Source organism: Megalops cyprinoides, chromosome 11, assembly GCF_013368585.1.
Source record: "Megalops cyprinoides isolate fMegCyp1 chromosome 11, fMegCyp1.pri, whole genome shotgun sequence".
NCBI classification, from domain to species: domain Eukaryota; kingdom Metazoa; phylum Chordata; class Actinopteri; order Elopiformes; family Megalopidae; genus Megalops; species Megalops cyprinoides.
This window is the reverse complement of record NC_050593.1, coordinates 11,724,446-11,745,748: the sequence shown is the minus strand read 5'-3', so window position 1 is coordinate 11,745,748 and position 21,303 is coordinate 11,724,446. Positions and strand designations below refer to the sequence as shown.

At 43.5% G+C, this 21,303-nt stretch overlaps 2 protein-coding genes across 2 annotated transcripts; one reads left to right on the top strand and one right to left on the bottom strand.

Annotated features, from left to right (window-relative positions):
• Positions 1 to 6,071: 6,071 nt before the first annotated feature.
• Positions 6,072 to 10,676, bottom strand: cpo (carboxypeptidase O). Its single transcript, XM_036541414.1, has 9 exons — positions 10,576 to 10,676; positions 9,586 to 9,655; positions 9,341 to 9,442; positions 8,707 to 8,811; positions 8,496 to 8,612; positions 8,135 to 8,231; positions 7,693 to 7,895; positions 7,279 to 7,363; positions 6,072 to 6,560 (listed from the first exon to the last, which is right to left on the bottom strand). Exons 1-9 carry the CDS (start codon positions 10,635 to 10,637, stop codon positions 6,289 to 6,291), a joined length of 1,113 nt encoding a protein of 370 aa, XP_036397307.1. The 5' UTR covers positions 10,638 to 10,676; the 3' UTR covers positions 6,072 to 6,288.
• Positions 10,677 to 14,815: 4,139 nt separating this feature from the next.
• Positions 14,816 to 20,184, top strand: LOC118785850 (melanoregulin-like). The gene is made up of 5 exons (XM_036540791.1): positions 14,816 to 14,901; positions 15,790 to 15,967; positions 18,858 to 18,948; positions 19,167 to 19,330; positions 20,110 to 20,184. The coding sequence occupies exons 1-5, from the start codon at positions 14,816 to 14,818 to the stop codon at positions 20,182 to 20,184; spliced, it is 594 nt and encodes a 197-aa protein (XP_036396684.1).
• The last annotated feature ends 1,119 nt before the right edge of the window (positions 20,185 to 21,303 follow it).

The window sequence follows — 21,303 nt, the reverse complement described above, 5'->3', positions numbered from 1 at the left end:
TCTGAAGAATCACTCTCAATTATTAGCTTTTACTCAGCTACAGCTATGGCTACACTGCAGCAGTAGTATTAGCAGCAGTGGGAGTTATAGTTACAGTAGCAGTTACAACAGCAGTACTGTTGGAATAGCAGTCTGAGTAGTGCTTTTCTTTCATTAAGGACTCTATTTAGTCTATGTAGATTTTTACTGTTCTGTTTATAAAGGATTATTTTATGTTTGCTTCAGGATTAGCATTACTGTTTGTTGCTTAGTGAAAGCACACCTCCACCTTTACCTTTCCCATTGACCGCGTGTCCAGAGCAAAGGAAATCGCCTGTTCTGCACTTTAACCTCCACCCATTGTGATGCATGATGGTGTTTCAAGGGGAGGCTGGCAGGCAAGGTTAGATAAATATAATGCCGTGCATTGAGCAGGGAGCCCACTCCTGCCATCTCTGATATCTATCCCATTTAATTAAGATCCTGCTAAATGCATAGCAGGTTAATGGACAAAGCCGTTTAATTATGCCATCTGACTGCTTGGAAATCCAAGCTCTGGCTCTTTTTATTCTTCATTAGGGCTCCATTCAGTCCAAGTCGGCCATTTTATTCTATTGTGTTAACAATAACGCATTGATTACCAGAAAACACAAAGCCTAAATGCCCCTTCTTGCAGCATTTGACTGAATGGAATACTCCCCTCTTCTGTAGTGATGTAGGAAAATGCTTAGAATTGATTTTAAGTTTTAACAATTTCCCTTTTGTCTTATCGTTTTGTGCTGGTGTAGATTTTGTCTGATTCAGTTTTATTGGAGGCAAGGTTTTCAAGTTATTGATTATAAAAGTTTGTTATATGAGACATAGGAGTCAACATATTGTAACATAAAATCTGGTGTTTAATTGTGCTCAGAATGAGTCACTAAGAACCAAGGATCACCATGGAGAAGTAGATGTGTGTAGTGGTCTCTGTGCAAATGGACGTGCTCAACAGTTATTGATTATAATTTTTATTCTACTACTCACTCCAATACCATGATCAGTGCCAGGACCAAGATGTCCTCATAATCAATATACTATTAATAGTGTAATTATAGTCTAATAACGGGAAGAGTCTATTGCACCCATTTTTTGCCCACTGCGATAATAGTGTAATGATAGTTTTATTATGGAAACAATCTATTCCACCCATCCAGGCTGTGTCCCTTTGCCCAGTGTGGCAATAGTGTAATAATAGTTTAATAACGGGGGCAATCTACTCCACCCTTTTAGACTGTGCACTGTGTGATTTCTTGAAAAAGATGAATCTAGAATTCAAGAGATTTCATGATTGTTACTGTACATTGATACTGAGAGGTTTTATAGCAGACACACCGGCCCTGAAGAAGTCCAGTGCCTTATTCAGTACACAACATTTCCTTCATCAGCCATTTCTTTGACTGTGTGTGTGTTGGGGGTAAGGGGGGGGGGATGCCTGCAACCAAATTTGTGTTACTCTGTCATGCCTCCATGCACTTTATATAAAGGCTTTAAGATAAGAATTTTATTTTTTGTTCAACCATCAGTCTACCTTCTCTCAAATGTTTGCATTCCTTGATGTTCTTTGGTGAAGTGAGTGTTCAGTAACTCTGTCATTAACGCAATTCAAATTAAACTAGGATAATAGAATCTGCCAGATTCACAACATAATAGATTCACAGGAGAAAACGCATTTAATGAAATTGGCCTTGTAAGCCCAATGCCCCAGAGACAAATACAAGAAAAACAAGAGGTAAACACTTTTTTTGTCTGAATGTATCACTAAACAATATTTTTTTTTCCTTCAGTTGTTATTTTCTTCCTCCGTCTAATAAAATGGTTTTCCATTATTGCTTTTTAAAAAGTTTCTCAGTAATGACTTTAGGTGTCTTAAAGCTGAAGAAAAGTGACCAAAAAGAACTCCTTGATGTTTTTATGTGTAATTTTGTGTGGGTGTGGACGGGTGGAGAATGACACGTGGGTCATACAGCCTGTGAAGAGAGCGCTGTGCAATATCAGTAATATGGAATAAGGAGTATGGAATAGAGAATACAAAATGTGTTCATTTGTTCAAGTTAGAGATTTCAAGGGTCCTGTCAGGGCAACCAGCTGCTGACAAATCAACTGCAGGGTCTGTGTCTTATGAAAGAGAGCAGGCTGATGTGGAGTGTATTTGTGTGTGTGTGTGTGTGTGTGTGTATACGTGTGTGAGTGTGTGTGTGAGTATACATGACTGTGTGTACGTGGTGTGTGTGTTTGTGTGTTTTTATGTGTGTGTGTGTGTGTTTGTGTGTACAGAGAGATAGCAGGTGTCCTTTCCTGTTTCCGACCCAGAGATAATGAGGCAGGGGCAAAGGAACAGCCTGTGTGCTGACGAGCACAGTCTTGAGTGACAGTCCGATTCGTTAGGCAGGCAGGGTGCTAACATTGTGCTACGAAGACTCAGGCGCGCTGATAGCTCGAGATTCTCAGCTTGTGTGTGAAAGCTTGTACATTTTCCGAGAGCACCGCCGAGCAAAAAAGAGCATTCGGCTTCTGCGTTCCATTAAGACTGGGGGCAGAGTGAGCAGGTCCCTGAGCTCACTGTCTTTTCTCAGATTGTTAAAGCAGAGTGAGCAGGTCCCTGAGCTCACTGTCTTTTCTCAGATTGTTAAAGTCGTGTTTGCTCAGGTCCTGTTGAGCGAGACTGTAAATCGTGACTGGCAAACTGACACTGGATCAACATGACACTCAGCGATGCCATTCGCTGCAGCCCAACGGGGATGAGAGCCCAGCCTGTAAAAATAAAGGCCACTCCGTCCCGGGAACAGGAATAAAATGAATGCTCCTCTGCGGCTTCCGTGAATCAGGCTTTCAGCGAGTCTCTCTTTGTTTGCCTGTTCCTTTACGGAAGTATGCAGTCCTTTTAATCACTGACATCCCCCTCTTCTGCCCAGCGGGTCGTGTATCGGGGTATTGGTTTATTGCACTTGTCGGTCTTTTCACGGTGTAGAATTCTGTGAAAAGTGTAGCCTTCTGATTCGTCCTCCACCTGCCAGGACAGCCATTTTCTTTGTAGACATTATAGACTTTTCTATACCCCCCACCCTCCACCCCACCCCAACACGACTTCTCTCCCCTCAGATTTATATCACTCGCGGTCTATCTGGCTCTGATAGCAGCAGCTGCTGAATTCTGCAATCACATAAGCCAGAGGACCGCGGTGATGGTATCTCTCCCAGACCTGCCTATAAATTGTAATCAGGCTGAATAGGCCTCCACAACAGGGGGCCTCTCCCTCTCCCGGGTCGAGAGGGAGCAGAAGTTTATCTGACTGCTCCTCTGGATGAACCCCACCGCTTCCTAACAGTTTAATCGTGGACGGTTTTTAACTATAATATTATTTCTGGGTGGCTGACAGCAGAACAGAGGGGGGCAGTGTTTTTGCAGCTCATCTGGGTCCATGTACGGTAACACAGTCAGAAGGGGGTGTATCAGTGTCAGAGTAAGTGTATGTGTGTCTGCAGCCAGTGGTCATTGGTACCGATCTCAGTGCCCGTGATGGAAGAGCTATCAGTGACACCCCCACCCATACATTCCAGTTAACAAATATGTGCAATAGAGTATGACTGATTCCTGTAAAATTTCTTCCAACATCTTGTTTTTTCTGTTTTTATTGTTTTGTTGTAATGGTAGAAATATAAATCTTGCAATTGTATTTTGTGTTGTACTGCACAGTACCTTGTGATGGGAAAAGCATTTAGCAAGGAAAATGTACAATACGACTGCTACTACTTATTATTATTATTGTTATTATTATTATTATTATTATTATTTTCATCATTTTGTTGTTGTTATTGTTGCTGTTGCTGTTGTTGTTGCAGTGAATTGTGTGGCTCCGAGTGAATCTATCCCTCTCTCTTTAGACTGTGAGCACTGATAGAGTAGTAATCCAATCACTCTTCTTCACATTCTTGGATCAAAGAGGCCATGAGTCTGTTCTAGGAATTAGCCATTCCAAAATCAACAAGGAGAGATGGCTGGAAAATGTATGTTTTGCTATTCTGATTTTCATGCAAAAACTCAGAAAGCTCCATCAGCATCTTTGAAAGGCAAACATTGGGTCAGTCGCACGGAGGTTTGGCGGACAGTCAGCTCCACACAGGGGTAACTGGATCTCTGAAAGATCCGTGATCCAACACACCATTAAAGCGGCAGTGCAGAGTATCACCAATAAAATATATGGCCTTCACATCCTTCCATTCCTTCCAAAAATGGATAAGCTAACCTGCAGTAACCATGGTGAAAAGGAGAGAATCAAAAGCTAGGAAAGTATGCAAGGGGTTGAGGAGGAGCTGTGATGCCAGATTAAAGCTCATAGCAGTAAAAACCAGAAGCATAAATTAACTGTCATGTCCCAAAAAATAATGTGAGACAATAGCATGGTGTGTGAGATGCTTTGCCAAACCATGTGGGAAAGCATGTTGTGCAGAAGAGTAATTTTGTGCCACGCTGGATTTAAAACTTTGTCATTGGATTACAAACAAATGCTCGACTGGGAGGCTGATCCATTTCTATACTGAGTAACAAAGTGGTTATTTGCATCCCATTATTCACTGGCTACTGATGTTAAATGAGCGCAGTCCTGGCTGAAGCAGTTGCAGGTTCACTAAGGGAGAGGCAGGCCATGAACTCTGCATCACTGGCTGTCAGCGCCCTCTAGAGGCTGAACCAGACCCACCACTCCAGACTTGACAGCCTGCCCAAACAGTACCGAGCTCAGGCTTCATATCACACGCTGCCAGTTTGCACAAAGTCTGCTATTAAATAAACTGAGTAAATCACAGAAGGGGTAAAAAAAGTCCCACTCTTGCACTTTTATGCTCTTGAATGTGTTGCTGAATGATGTTATTATGGAGCATTAAACTCTGGAATAAGCCGAGAGCTGAAGGCCTGTTAATATTCCGCTCTGCCTCTCCAACACAAATAAACCTGGAACAGAACCAGCAGCAGTGGAATTTGCCTTGCCGATTGCTGTATCGTGAAGAGCAATACTGCCCCCTACAGTACAACAGAGTTATCACAGGAATTCCACTTGAATGAAGCACTGGGAGTGGTGTAATAATTCTGTATTGATTTACATTTACACTTACATTTATTTATTTAGCAGACGCTTTTATCCAAAGCGACTTACAAAAGTGCATACAGCAAGTATAGCGACAGTATGGGGACAGGATGTGTACAGTTCCACAATGAGACAGTTCTCAGCTGAGAGCAAGGTCTGTTTGAGGACACAGTACTATTAGATTTGTACAATTACAGCCTATAGGGCAACTAATAAGATACACTTTCAAACGGTAAACTTCAACAACTTCAAACGGCGCAATGAGCGTCAGGGTAAAGGCGGCAACAAAAAACAATTTAAAAAGCACAATTTAAAAAGCACAGCAATTTATGACAGCACTGATTCGGGGGAGGGGGGGCAGCAATTGTATGCTGGGTCAGTCCCGGCAGAGTCTGAAGAGGTGCGTCTTCAGGCCCCGTCTGAAGGAATGGGGTGAAGAAGCTGTCCGTAGCAAGACAGGGAGTTCGTTCCACCACTGGGGAGCGATGTAGGTGAAACGCCGATGTCTGGCAGAACGAGCACCTCCTGCCTTGACCATGCAAGGAGCGAGGCGTCCAGTTGCTGCTGAGCGCAGGGGTCGGGCTGGTGTGTAGGGCTGGATGAGTTCTTGGAGGTAAGTAAGGGCTGTCCTGTTGATTGCAGAGAAGGCGAGGGTCTGGGTCTTGAATCTGATCCTGGCAGTGACAGGAAGCCAGTGGAGGGATTTCAGCAGGGGAGTAACATGGGAGAATTTGGGGAGGTTGAAGATTAGTCGGGCAGCTGATTTCACAATGAATGTGCACCTCTCTATGCACGTACCTACAAACATGCACACACACACGCGCGAGCACACACACACACACACACACACACATGCGAGCACACACACACACACACACACACACACACATACATACACAGATGTGGAGGACCTACAGCATATACCTTTTAATATTTAAAAATGGTTCATCATAAGGCTTTCAGATGTCTTGTTTGCAAAAAATAGAAATTAGTCACAAAGAAACTCCTGCCCAATGTGAGCAGTTTACACAGCACGGCTTTGTAGGAAAAATAAAGAATCACCTCAAGTATAAATACATCACAATCCTCAGGTCAGGGACTAAATTACAGTCAATGAAACGTTACATAGGCATTTCCCTGTGATTCTCTGTAGCTGCCACTGTGAGCTTGCTGAGCGTAATGCTCGCGGTTTACAGGAAGGTGGCAGTGGTGAGGCAGGATGCCAGCAGTGTGGTCCACAGGGCCAGGCCTGCTGTGGCGGAGCTGGGCACGCCGTTGTAGGTTTTGTCGTGGACGTAGGTGATGATGGAGCGGGCTCCTGCGTAGGCCTCCTCGCAGGCCGGCTGGATCTGGTCCTCGGGAAGCTTGAACCCGTGCTGACCCTTGTCCCTCAGCTCGAAGGTGAAGGAGAAGGGGATCCCGATGAGCCGCGCCCAGTCCCGCGACGAGCCCGAATTAGGGTCTAACGCAAGAGGGGGAGAGGGGGAGGGGGGAGAGGGGTCCGCAGTCAGGGCTATGGTAACTGTCTACAGGGCTTACTGAATGAAAGCAAACCAACAATTAGGGGGCCAAGGGTGAATTTCACACTTTAACATCTGGCTCACTTGTGCTGATGAGTTTGTGTGTGTGTATGTGTGTGTGTGTGTGTGTGTTTGCCCACATGAGGACTTACAGTGTGCAGTAATGAATTATCATTTCACGCTTTCACCCTCGGTGATTTGTTGTGTCTGTGAAATGTAACTTTAAATTTAATTTTCCTATTCCATTTGATGTTGTATCTGGTACACTTTACTTTGCTTCTCTATAACAGTCTCTGTTATGCACACTGTGGAAGTGTATTTGTTATGCATGCTATATCAAATATTTTACAGATTTATTGACTGACTGACTGATTGGTCTTATCTCTGCACTGTGGTATGGCTGACCTTATTGCTTCACTTACTTTTTAACCTTGATGACAGATTCATGGTCAGCTTTCACCCTCCCCTATCCTAATCCTACCTGTATGAGGTTTTTTTTTATACTGATCCAGAATCAATTACTAAGGCAAACACAGTGTCTCTTGCCCCCTCCCTTTGCTCCAGTGCTGGTTTCCTTGTCTTGCTCTGACAGCAGTGCAGCTGGCTTGCAGTAGGTGATGAGAATGGTGTGAAAGAGTAAGGTCTGCAGGTAGAGCTTACACAGCACGTCCGGGGAGGTTCCCACTGTGTAGTCCATCCCGTGCACAGACTTGATGGCCTTGGCAGCATTCAGACCAACCTGCATCTGTGGGACACGTAGAGACACACACCATGGGAATGTGGATATGTGAGCACACACACACACAGACACACACACACACACACACACACACACACACACACACACACACACACAGACACACACACACACAGACACACACAGACACACACACACAGACACACACACACACACACACACACACACACAGACACACACACACAGACACACACACACACACACACACAGACACACACACACACACACACACACACACACACACACACCATGAGAATGTGAACACACGCATGCTCTCTCCCTGTCTCCCTCTCCACCCCTCTCTGTCCCCTTCTCACCAGTTCATCATAGTTGGGAGCTGAGATCTGGGGGTGTCCATATGGGACCAGGATCAGCTGTCCATAGGAGTGGATGGTGAGGAAGCACAGGATCTCCTCAACCCTGTTCCCCACAAACTCTGTCACTGCCACAGCCTCTACCTCAGAGAGTGCTCTGGGGCCGCAGTATATTTCCGAACAGCAGTTCGCCGAGATCCCCACCGCTGCAGAAGAGAGAATGACAGTGAGAGAATAAGAGTCAGTTATGGACTGCTTCTACTGCTTTCAGGTCAATTTTCGTCATAAATAATGACTGAACAATATATTTACAACCTAATGAACAGATTTATATGCAGCTACATATAAGAGAAAAAATCATGTGGACGTGTTACATTTTATACGTAGATTTTTCTGGTTTTTGGTGTGCGGTTTGTAGAAAGGTTGGAGACACAGTGAAACTCACTTCCCCAGTTGGCGTTGAAGTTCCGGTTGAGGTCAGTGCCTTCGCAATCACAGTCAGGGGTCGTGTGGTTTGATCTCGTTTTCCTCCATAGCCGAGTCTGAGGACACAGCAGTCACAGCTCTGATTACTACAACAATGGCAGCAAAACCCTGCTTTTCCAGCCCAAACTCCAATGCATCTCTTGCGACACCGATCCACATGCATAGGGGTTGGATCTCATACTGGGGCCACAAGGATCGGTCTTTCAGCAATTACTGAAATTGTTGTTATGGGAAAGCTGTTTTTTATTTAAGTGATTTCATTTGAGATAGGAACTTAGATAAAAACATAACAGGAAAAAAGTGAAAAAATATGAACTCACGCTCTCATTCATCCAGGAGTACATGTAGCCATCGACGTTAAGCACAGGCGTGATGTAGAAATCCATGTTTTTGAGCATGAGGTTCATCTTCTCATCGGTCTTGTACGTCTGTAAAATCTGTTTCCGAAAGGCGAGAGTAAAATATGAGAGGTGGCAGCAAAAAAAAACAGGGGGGCCGACATCTCTTCCCAACGGGGGCCCTGTCCCTCACCTCCTTGACGAACCACTGGCAGAAGGCAGGGGCGATCCACTCCCTGGCGTGGATCCCGCAGTCCATCCAGATCGCCTTCTTCTTGATGCTGGACTCCAGGCCTATCTGTGGTGCGACGGGAGAAATTATCCTGGCGATCGCCTGATTGTGGTTGCGGTCATCTTTATCACTCTCCAGAAGGTCTACTCCCAACTGTCTGCTACAGGTAAATAACTCCCACTCCAGCTCTGATATGTGGTAAGAGTTATAGTACAAAAATGGCAGCTGTGTATCACTCTGGTGGGTGCCACATATTGGTAGTGGTTGAACTGAACTATCTTGAACTACCTCTCCCTCTTCATTGTAAAGTGTATTGAGATCAAACACGTTTTATGAACGCAATCTATTATTACTATTGTTGTTGTTGTAATTTTTATTGTTATTGTTTTAGCCTTGGGGGAAACACAGGACACTGTGCTCTTATTAATACCTACCACCACAACAGTGAAGTCACATGCACGCCCTTGTATTTAGCACAACATGTGTGGTTTATATGGAGGGAACTCAGCAGCTAGGCTCTGCGTGGACACTGAATATCCAACAGGTACATAGCCGTTACAGAGACCTGTGCTAACAAAGACAGAACGGGATTTACCTTCAGGAGAGTGATATTTCTGCCCTCGAATGTCTGGCCGTAGACCTCAGAGGAGACCACCCCGGGGTTTTCCTTCACCATCTGCTCCATCCACATGGATATCTGAGGGGAAGACAGTCACAGCGGGCTTCTTCATGTGTGCTATGGGTTGGAGACGTCCTGAGACAGCACTCTCATCAGAACTGTACCTTTCTACTCATACTTTGGCAGTGGGAGCTCCTCTAGCTCTCCACTGTCTCTCTTACCTCCTCCATGGGGTGGTACTTGGTATAGTAGTTATTCCTCAGAGCTTCCAGCTGCTCATTCTCCACGATCCTGTTGGCAAGTAGAAAGCAAAACAAAAATTAGCACTTAAACAGGCCAATAGATCCATCGAAGGACAAGCAACATCCAGTATTACTCACTGTTACAAAGTCTCTGTTCTCCACAGTGGGTATTTTACAATTTAGACATCTGTCTGACAAACCTTCCCAATACTGCTTGTGGAAATTTTTCCATTCTCAATATGAACATATCAAAGTTATCAGACTTTTTGCTGATGATCACAGATGACATTGAAACATATAGGTTTTATGCTTATCCACAGGTTTACTCAGCTGTCACATGGGATGATATGATCGTATTACAGCACACCCAGTCAGTTAACTTTATCATACTGGCCCCACCAGATAAGACACAGTTTGTAAAGTGTTGAATTACATAATTTTTTGTATCTTCCACAAAAGAAAGGAAATGTAGTTTAAACCAATTTAAATGACTACTTTATTACTTTGGGCCTCTCTAATCCAAAAGGCATTGCTCTGCAAATCACAATACAAAGTATTATTTATATTATTTATAGTATTGATGGTATGTGCCATTACACAGAGCCAATGAGCAGAGGCCTGAACAAAGATCAAAGAAAACAGCATTTTCTTCACAAACACACCTTTTCTTTTTTGTTATGGGATTTCTTCCACACAACTGCCAAAAGGTGAACTCCAGGTTCAATCAAATTTTAATTAATTATAATTAATAGGGTCTGGTTGGAAAGAAAGAACTGAGAGTCACTGAACTAGCGGTGTGCATCAATTCAGTTGAAACGGAGGCGGAAAGTGAAAGAACATAAAGAAAAAACATGTCATGCTACCAAACAGGAAAGTGCATCTGAGTCTGTATCTAATTCCTTCAGACTTCAGTCAGATGGGTTGCTCAAAGAGGTTGATCGCACACCCAGATGTCAGGTAAGGTCTCACCTGACTGGACCTCCGATATAGCTCTGCATAAACAGCACCAACACCGAGCCCAGCATGGTCATCCTTACGTACGCTGTATATTACAGTGTGCACAAACCCCTCTGGATTTACTCAACTCAATTACCTGTGGGAGGATGGCAGAGACTTTATAGGAATCATGTGCAATCATCACAATAAACGGGCAATTCAGCCCCTCCTCTCTTACCTCAACATAGCTGCACACAGTCGTAAAAACCTGACACATAAATCAACCTTATCTGTCATGTCTGGGATGTGTATAATGTAGTAAAACTTTTTTTCCATGTCTTTTTTACCTCCATGGAAAGGCCACTTGTTGAAAATGTGTTGAGGTCCACTAATTACCATTAATCATCTCAGGGATACATTGCTTAAAATGTAGAACTGTGTTTGAGTCCCTTTGGTGATTTAATTATACATCCTCAGTCAGCATTTCCCATGGTCCTGCGCTTTACACAAACCATAACAGGTTATGCTAAATGTAAATAACAAATATGAGATACAAAAAAATCTGTCATAACACTCATAAGGAGTGATGGTAATATTAAGTTTATTTTTGAATTTTTTGTGTTTTTTTTTTTTGTCATTGACAAAGTGTCATTTATTTATCGAACCATGTGCGTGATTAAGGTACATTCAAAAACAATTATAGACAAGTCAATATAGACACATGCACACGCATTCATGCACAGATATATTAGAACTGATTGCACTTTATGTCAGAATTCAGTGTTTCTGGCAATACCATTGTTTTGAGTGGAGACTCATTTATAACTTTATTAGATGTATGTAATGTTTTGACTCTCAATCAAAATGACAAATATATTCATAAATACAAGCAACATTAGCCTATGATTAACCAGAATGTATAACATTTAGCTTTGAGAATGCCCCCAGACGTGTGTTTCCAAACATGTTGTTAGGCAATACATTTGTTTGTGTTACATGGGCTTTCATGAGTGCATGACGTAGTACAACCTCTGTCCTCTGTTGCAATATGTTGAGAGGGGAGACACATTATTTATTAACTTTGTTCACACCAGGACAATGTACATATTATATCTTTACGTGGCTGGATATTTTAGGGTACAACAGCAGTGCACCACTTGGGAACTGAACCTTCAAACTTCTGGTTACCAGCTCAGCCTCTCAACTACCACACAGTATTGTTGTGACACTATTCAAAGTTGGGCATTAATAATTGTGCTTAAGAATGTGAACCCATGGAATTCTGAAACATTCTTGAAGATGACATGTTTGGATAAATGTGTGTCCAATCAACTCCGGCTGTTGAATAATGACGCGTTCACATCGTATTGGCATTATGTTAAATTATCGTCAGAAAAAAGCATAATGTTACAGGAGGATTAGTGCAAATTATCATGGTGTCATCCAGGAACCAGGAATAAAGTGCTGAAGCTGATGAAACTTAGTTTGCAGGTCATACTTAACACAAGGGAATCACTTCCCATACAGGTATGAAATATGTTGCAATACACTTAGAGATTTGTTGATCAGCCCAAGAATGTATAATTCTGCAACGTGTACTGTCCTGGCGCACCTCTTCTGGTGACATCAGAGCACTAGCATGATAGTGTGTCTTTACACATTTCTTCAACAAACACATTGTGCCTGTACTATAAAATGCTCCAATACATTCCAATACATTCCAATACATAAGTGTACACCAACTGCAAACATCAAAGTCATTCTCTCACTTTTTCCAAATATTTTCAGGAAAAAGTATTTAATTTAGAATTTTACACCTTTCTTTTTGTGGCGATCTTTACGGTAAAGTTCTGGGAATCTGGGAATTCCAGATGCAGCAGTGGTATGCACTCACACACATGGAAAGTTCAAGGTTGTGGGCGGGCAAAGGAGAGAGGGAAAGGTCTGTGAGTAATTTACTGTTCTGTTCTGATCACTCAATAAGCGATCTCACCTGTGATAGAGGGCTCATAAATGTTACGTACCCCATGCTGAATCAGGCGAACAGTCAAACTCTGCTGTGAAACACAGGTTGTGTACACACCTGAGCATTGGCTGGGGGGAGGGGCAAAAAATGTCCTCATACGTTTCAGACCTTCTAAGACGTTGGCAAGTTATTTCTGGAATGCTCTTATATTTTCATAGACAAAAATATAAGGATTGGCCTCAGATTCTGCTCTTGAAGTGACTGCAGGTTTATGCAGCATATTGGTGCTGTTCCCAGGACTCATAAAAAGATATGCTCTGAGCTGTAACTCATGGAGGAAGGAGGACTTCAGTAAAGGAGAGGGGGTTTGTTGGAGGTGCAAAGTTATAATTGGAGGATGGACTACTGTTCCTTGTCAAGGCTTGGAAGTTTCCCACAGATGACTAGTATAGCACAAATTTTAGAATTTTTGAACTCATGTTAGCATATGATGTCTATGACAGCCTGTTAGTCTTTCCACCATTGCATTTGGTTCTGATATGTTTTATTGTAATTTAACATTTGAATTGAAGTCAAAATAATTTACTGGTGTTCTTGAGACAATTGGAGACGTTGGAGACACTCTGTTAATCTGAAGGACATAGAATGCCTAAGTAGAGGAACATGAGTACCTAGAAAAGGGGAAGATGGGGAAGAGCAAAGGTGTGGCCCTCACACCAAAGTTAAACTCCAAAATGGGTATCCCTAAGCCAATCTCGTAAATAAATTGTGACCCTGTAACAAAGATAATAGGTTTGATTCCCAGTGAGGCACTGGTGTAGTACCTTTGAATACCTGGCCAGCTGTGATGGTAAACATGTAAAATGCAGACTGTTAGCCACTCTGGATGAAGCAAGTAGATGAGCAGCATGTAGTAATGAAATGGCAGCCTCACCCATGTGTGAAACCATGAGCATTAATGTCATCCACATACTCACCAGGTCCATTGTAGTGTTACTTTGAAAAAATAATCAGTCATTAACTGATATCCATTGTATGTCACCCCTGGCATTGCTTCATTCTCAAAAATCGTCTGTCAATGTGACGCTCATATACACAGGGCGAAGCAGCCAGTACTAATAGGGCTTTACCTAGCTAATGAGCTATTATCATCTGTGAGTCACATCGTGATTAAAAATGCATTGTCATCGTTTGATCCTTTTAAACTGGGGAACAATAATTCAAATAATGAATGATGTGTTACGAATGATGAGTGGTAGAATAATTGTTAATATAATATCTCTGCAAAGGTAACGCCATTTATGTAGAACAGGGCAACGATGGCTGAGACCAATAAAAAGTGCTGTGTTGTGGCTTGAAAACCTGAAGAAATCTTGCTTGAAATAAGTTGCCTCGTTTTTACAGCGAAGAGATCAATTCATGACAGAGCAAAAAAAAAACAAAAGCTAAGATCTTTGTGCAGCCAGTTTGGTTGTGGTTTTACGATTACGCTGCTGCAGATCGTAAGTAATCCAACGGGTGGCAGCAAAAACAGCGATCTTGTAAATTATGCGAGGGTCGGTCCTCATACGCAAAGCGGGTTGACGTCTAATCATCTCGGATATACTAAGCGTTACATTACATTGATGTCATTAAGCAGGCACTCTTATGCACAGGTTACAATATTTACATATTGTCAGTCTATACAGCTGGATATTTGTTGAGGCAATTCTGAGTTAACTACCTTGCCCAGTGGTACCTTGCACAGCGGATAATCGAACCAGAAACCGTTCGGTTACAAGCCCTGCTGTGTGCTCCTTACCACTATGCTACACTACCGCCCGGTGTGCAGACATTTCAGGTGATGGTGTTTTAAATGCTAAACTACATGGATGTGTGAAAAGCTGCGTTCTTCGACAGTGTCTTGAAAAAAGTATCGACACTTATTATATTGTTCCAACAAGAGATGGATTTTAATACATTGAATAGAGAAATGTAAATTTCAAACATTTCAAATTTCGTATGCACACCGCCAAGGTCTTTTTTCTGGGTGAAGGTGCGTTTTCTTCTTAATTCATTTTTGTCAATCTGAGCCTCCTCCCTTCACGTGAGTAGACCCCTCTCCGTCCTAAACCCGCCCCCGGTGGGGAAGGTCACTTCTTGGAGTTAAGACTGTCTGTTAGCCCCCGGTCGAATGGGATCTGGTCAGAACACATTACAACAAGGGCCACTGTCAAAACTTTGTCTTTTTACTCTGCATATTGCTGTATACGAAGCTGTTGAGTTTGGTGTTGATGTTGAGGACCAGGAGGAGTGACATCCGTCTCGATGGGGCTGCTGGATGTCTTCTACTCCGCGTTCTGCTGCCGGTGTTACGTGCAGCAGGAACAGGACGAAAAGGACGCAATATTAAGGTAAGCATTTAAGCTCAAGACCTGTGTGCGTGTGTGTGTGTGTGTGTGACCGGTTTGTTTATTTATTTGCCAAATGTCCTCTAAAACCAAAGAATGTCGTTATTATCTCTTTGAGAGTGACGTTTAATAATCTACTTAAATCTGAATTTACGGGGAGGCAGAGATAGAGATGGTTTGATGTCATTCCAGAAATAGACTTACTTTACAGTCTGTACAGTCTCGACACCGTCAAGATCATTAAATACAGACTTTGCCTCATTGTTCAGCACTTTTTACTGCAGCCCCAATTAACCACCATAAAATACTGTTATATTTAATATTATCAGTAATAATTTTTCCACTGAGCCATCCAGTCTTTCCGTGGACGTCACTGAAATGACCAATCCCCTTCTTTCAGCCTCTTTGAGGGGAACAATGCTAATCTGTCACACTTCTCAGAACCCTGCGCCACCCATGCCCCCACCCTCCAATCAGCCAAAACCACACCTGCCTTGTTGGTGCTGTAATGAGCAGAGGCTAGGTTGTGTAAACTGGGGGGGTGACATGTTTGATTGACCGGAAATGTTGTTCCCTTCACCTGAAGTACTGCAGGTGGAGGAAGAACAGAAAGGCATAATAGTGTCTCTCAGTGAAAACTCAGTGACTGTGCTAGTCAGGCAGAGGTCATGCCTTAGGGCATCATGGTGCAGAAAATTCATGGATCTGTATGGTGCATGGATCAGTTGATGTGGGGGGAACAGTGAGTGGATGAGAAATCCAGATGAAATAAAGATCAGAGATTTGGTACCTGTTTACTGGAGCCTAGCACCAATGGGAGCGATGCTCTGAGGGTCACCTCAGTGTGACACTGTCCTATTTAATGTGGCTCTTGTTCTGGTTCTGGTTCAGGACCAGCCAATCCAGTGGCAGTGAGCCCGGCTCGGACCCCGGGGCTGGGAGGGAACCGAAGCGGAAGCTGTGGAACTGCCTGCTCACCTCCAACTCCAACTCCGCCACGGAGCCCGAGTCTGACGGAGAGCTGCAGGCTTTCATCATGATGAGGAACCAGGTGGACAAGGACACCGAGGTGAGCTTCCATGCTCATTGTACGGGACAGCTGCACCCAACCCACACGAACACACTGACACATCACACCAGAGTCTATAAAACTTATACAGACAGCATCTATATGTGTGTGTGTGTGTGTGTGTGTGTGTGTGTGTGTGTGTGATATGTAGGCAGTAGAGAGAGAGAAACTGATATAAATATACTAATATATGTAGTTTATCTCTTTTGGAGAATGACATGTGAGATGAGATGTGGATCTCATAAATAGTATGTAGTAGAAATAGCATGTTTATGATATTGTGCTTCAGTCTGCTGTTCAATGTAAACTGCAGGTTTACAGTGACTTTTACTTCATCGTCTTTTATGAGGGTATCTCAGACTTAATATTAAGTATATTCATATATTATGTTAAACTAGCATGTTTGTTACCAGTGCCTTAATAGTAACTTTTCGTATCTGTTACCTTTCATCCACTTTGTGTCAGGGGCCTGGAAACATCAGCAGCATCAGAGAGATTTTCAGGACATGTAGTGGTAGTAATTTAAGCATGATCTGACTGAATGAAGTTCCACTAAGACTCAATCCTAAATTTAACTCTGCACCAAAGGGAAACGTCCTTTGAGCAGTGTCAGATCGTCTCGTTGAGAGAGTTACGAGAGTTAGTTTCTCCGTTAAAGGCGTCTGTGGAAGGAGCGGGTAGGTTAATGCCTGGAATGTCCGAGGAAATGAAGGGAAACAATAAAGCCTCTCTGTGCGGGACGGCTGCCTAATGAGGGAGTGGAGCTCGCAGCTGGCCGCTCCCCACTCGGGGAACCACACGTATGAAACGCTGCCAGGGGAGTCAGGGCCAGGAGATGCACGGTAATGCAATCATTCAATCAAGCAGGGAGAGGGTTATCATGAGGGGCTTTACAGGGGTGTCTGTCAAACCTGATTACTGTACACACGCACACACACACTCACACACACATACGCATATAAGAATATATATGAACATATATGTATATACATGCACATCCACACACAAGAATGCGTATGAACACACTCACAATCATTCAGACACACACACAGGGCTGTCATAACTTGAGAATAAGCACTAAGATGTTCAGCTCACTGAGGCCTTCTTGCAGTTAATTTTTTAAGAGGAAACTCTGAGGGAACTCTTCCCCTTATACAGATCACATGTGTGTGTTCTCACACACTTGCATGTCTATGTGCCACACTGTGTAAAGGGGACCAAAAGTGACTCGTGAAACAAAAGAGTTACAAAAAAAGAGTGCAGGAAAAATAGAAGCAAGCTGGTGTTGAAATTCAGACGGTTTCCCCCGCGCTGTGTTTTGCCCTGTTTCGCGGTTTCTCTGGTGACCTGCTCGGAAGCACTGAGCTGCATTCCACACAAACAGCAGCGCTGCTTGTGAGCGAGGGGCATGTGACCGTGTTTTGCCAGTCGATCTCGGCAGGGGTCAGCAAGGGGAGCAGGCATCTGAGGTGATGGTGTTGCTTCAGCGGAAGAAAACTCAGGGAGGGTGGGCGAGGGGGGGTAAAGTGACTCTCCTGCACAAAGGGCAACCGTAAGGGTTCACCTGAGTGAACCTGCCGTGGCTCTCTTCCTGTTTATGCTCCGCACTACCCACAATGCCCTGTGTTGAACTGCACAGGAAATGATACACGAGGCCTTGTCTAACAGGGCTCCCAGACCAAAGCTCACTCCTGACAATTCGATTACAGCGGTGATTACTGTCACACTGTATGCCTGTACCAGAATCCATCAAAGTGCATCCATACAAGCCCGTCCAAGCCCATTCAAGCACATGAACCACAGCCTCGTTCATAGTAAATGAATCAAATACTCTAGTCAGCTAGAAACCAACCATTGGGACAGAAATCAAACCAAAGAGAGAGCAGGGAGAAAGTTGCTGTAATGGTGGTGGCGTGGAGGACAACGTTGACTACAGTATAATGCAGCAATGGCTCCTTGGTACAGCAGGCATGTCTCTCTCCCTCTGCTCCTGGTCTGCAGAATGGAGGAAGAGACCCAAAAGTAGGAGCCACGCACTGTACATCAACACAGCACTGTCTGTGCTACATGCCTGTACATTTCCTGATGTAGGTACACTATATCGGCTCTATATGCATTCCTTTTGGGTTACCGCTGCATTAAGCCAATCCGGTATTAATAAACTCCGTTTTCCAGCCTGTTTCAGTAAATAGGCAGAGGAACACACGCGTCTTTATTCACTTATTTACTCGTTAACCGATTGGAAGGTAACCCAGTAGCGCCTGACCACTGCGTCAGTGGTGTAAGGGCCCTGTTCTCTGAGACAAGGAGGTAAAGAGGGGACACAGAGCCCTCCACAGCGGGATCCGCAGGTTTGGCTTTGCTTCGGTTGTGTTGCCCCCCACAACAGACCCCACGTAGTTGAGCAATCTGCACAGCTCTACATAGCACAGGCGCTGTGGATGTAGAGCACAGAGAACAGTGGGGCATGGCAGTGGTAGCAATACGTCTGGGAGCCAGTCTGTAGAGACGCATCTACAGTATGTACCACTGAACTACATTATGTAGTCTTGGTATTTCTCACACTGCTTCTCTGGGCCTCTGGGTTTCTCTGTGTCTGTGTTTTTCCTTTCCTCCTCTGAGCTTCTGTCTATATGTGTTTTTTGTATGTCTCTGTATTTCTCCGTGCCTGTCAGTTTGCGTTTTACTGGTTCTGTTTCTCTGTCTCTATGCGTCTATATGTGTTTCTCTGTGCTTGTATTTGTCTCTGCATTACTCTCTGTCTTTCTCTGTGTGTTTCCGTGTGCTTCCCTATGCCTCTGTGTATCTATTTGTGTTTCTCTCTGTATGTTTCTCTCTGTGACTCAGATTGCTGTTTCTTTGTCTGTCTGTCTGTGTTTCTCTGCATCAGGAGTGGGAGAAGCTGAACTATGACATCCACACCCTGAAATGCACCAGGCGGGAGGTGAACACCAGGTGGAAGAAGATCCTGCTGCAGATGGGTGAGACCTACTTGCACCTCCTCTCTTCTCCTCCCTCGCTCTCACTCCTCCTCCTCTTCCCTTGCCCTCCTTTATTCCCCTTCCCTATTTCCATCTCCGCTACACAGGTACATACATCTGTTTTTTTAATGTGAATTTGCTGTGGCTGAATGTATTCACCCACAATATTGTCAAGATCCTGATTTGTGCCTGTGCATGTGTTTATGTTGTTGCTGCAGGTTACCAGAAGGAGGTGGAGTCCTTGCTGATGGTGAATAAACAGCGGATGATGAGTGACTGTGAAAACCTGGCCCGGGCCAGGGAGCTCCTGCACACCCTGTGGGAGGAGTCCAGTCTGTTCCCAGGGGGAGTCTGGGCCCAGGAGAAATACTTCTTTGTCATGGTGGGATATCCCAGTTCCACACTGTTCAACAGAGCTCAACAGCCTTGTTTTCCCAAAACATTGGCATACCTGACTTAAGGCATTTACATTCCTGCCAGTTAATCGGATGGTTGTCAAATCACAATTTTATTCTAGAATGCTGCATTGAAAATATGTACCCACAGTGCCACAATGTGGAGCTAGAAGTATGTACTCAAGTGAATGGCATACAGCCAAAATACCTTGTTATTGAGCTATCAGGCTAAGTTAGCAGTGGGCTAGCTGTGTAATGTGACTAAATTCTACCATTGTCCTCTTTGCTTAGTATCTCTTTTTCTGCACGGTGTTGTTGATCATAGTAAATTCTTATTATTTTTAAATGAATGTATACAGTCATGCACAAAAAATAATGGTTAATGTAAACACAGAATGTATGATTACTCTGAACATTCAGGTATCAGGATTGAGTTAAAACCATTATCAAGACCAACTATAGAGCAGTATTCAGTAAGTTCTTGTAAATTGTGTTAAGTGTGGACAATTAAAGGGAGCTGATACTTTCAGAACCATGTTTGAACCTTTAACATGATTATAAACCACTAGTGTGGACATGGGTCTAATTGACATGGAAGGGTGTTCACTTCTCTTTGATCTAAATGAACCCTGAGATTATATGTAGGGAATAAATTAAATTAGAACTAAAGTGATTTAAAGCAGCCTCTGTGTGTGTAAATGTAATCTTGTTTTTAATATCTAATATTTGTAATTATTGCCTCCGCATTGTTCTCTCTGTCGTCCAGGATCGCCTGGTGTCCCTCGACAGCGCTGAGGACTTTGTCAGGCTGGCAAAGGAAAAGTATCCAAAGAACCGATAGAGGAAGACATGGCGATGCACAGGCTGTCTTTTTCTGCATTTCATCTGACGGAGGGCAAAGAACTCAAACGTGTGCCATGTGTAAGGGACAGAGGAAGTGAGAGACAGAGGGGTAGGGAGGGTGAGAGAGAGGGGGAGGGAGAGAATGACAGAATATGGCTCTGGATAGCCTGATCTGCAGACAAAGAGGCATGACCACATGCCAGTACTACTCAGGCAGTACCCTGCTCACAGGCCATTCCAAAAGCACTGTAGGTTTTCTTGCTTTGGTTTCTACTGTGTGATTGTGTTATTATTTGTCATAATGGCATACATTTTTTTGCACATATCATTTGTAACAATTCACTGCCTTAAGTGGAAGTGTAACAAAGCTTATCCTTTTTTTAGATGACTAATATTGCCATAACAGTAGCTCCTGTTATTGCCTGCATATTTTTTGTACTGACAGCTCTTTGCCATGTAACAAAGGCACACATTGTTGCTGTGAGTGTGAAAACTCACGACTCAGGCAGCAAAAGTGACACTGCTCACAGCTAGATCTCTCACTGTCACCTATTCTCACAATGCAGCCCAGAGGAAACGTGAATCTGGTGGCTGCACCTGTAACCTGAGCCAGGAGAACAGATTGCGGATTATTATGAGTCTACCCAAGATGCTCTGCTTTTGGGCACCAGACAGCAGGATTTATGTGAAGTAATCCATATAAAGTATTTAGCTATTTGACTGTTACTGGTTTTTCCTAAAGCTGAAAGACAAAATGAGTTTGAAATCAGTGTGTTGACTGTTATGAATGATGCTTTCAAAAGCACTTTAACTGAGTGCACAACAGTATGGTGTTCTGCACACTTATACACAAGATATAAAGTACTCCATTCCTCTTGATGGAGACAGTGGTGTCGACAGGATGTTAAGTAGCCCCAAACCTATTTTGTTCGGTTCTATTTTTGCTGACCTTCTAAATGCTATATTGGAGTATTAAAGAACAACTTTGGTCAAAATCAACAATTTGCTATGTTTGATGACATGTATGGGCATTTACAGAATATATAACAATATTATTCACACGTTTGTTTTGTTTAGATTATGCAGCAGCAATGGTGCAAACTGACCCTTGCATCAT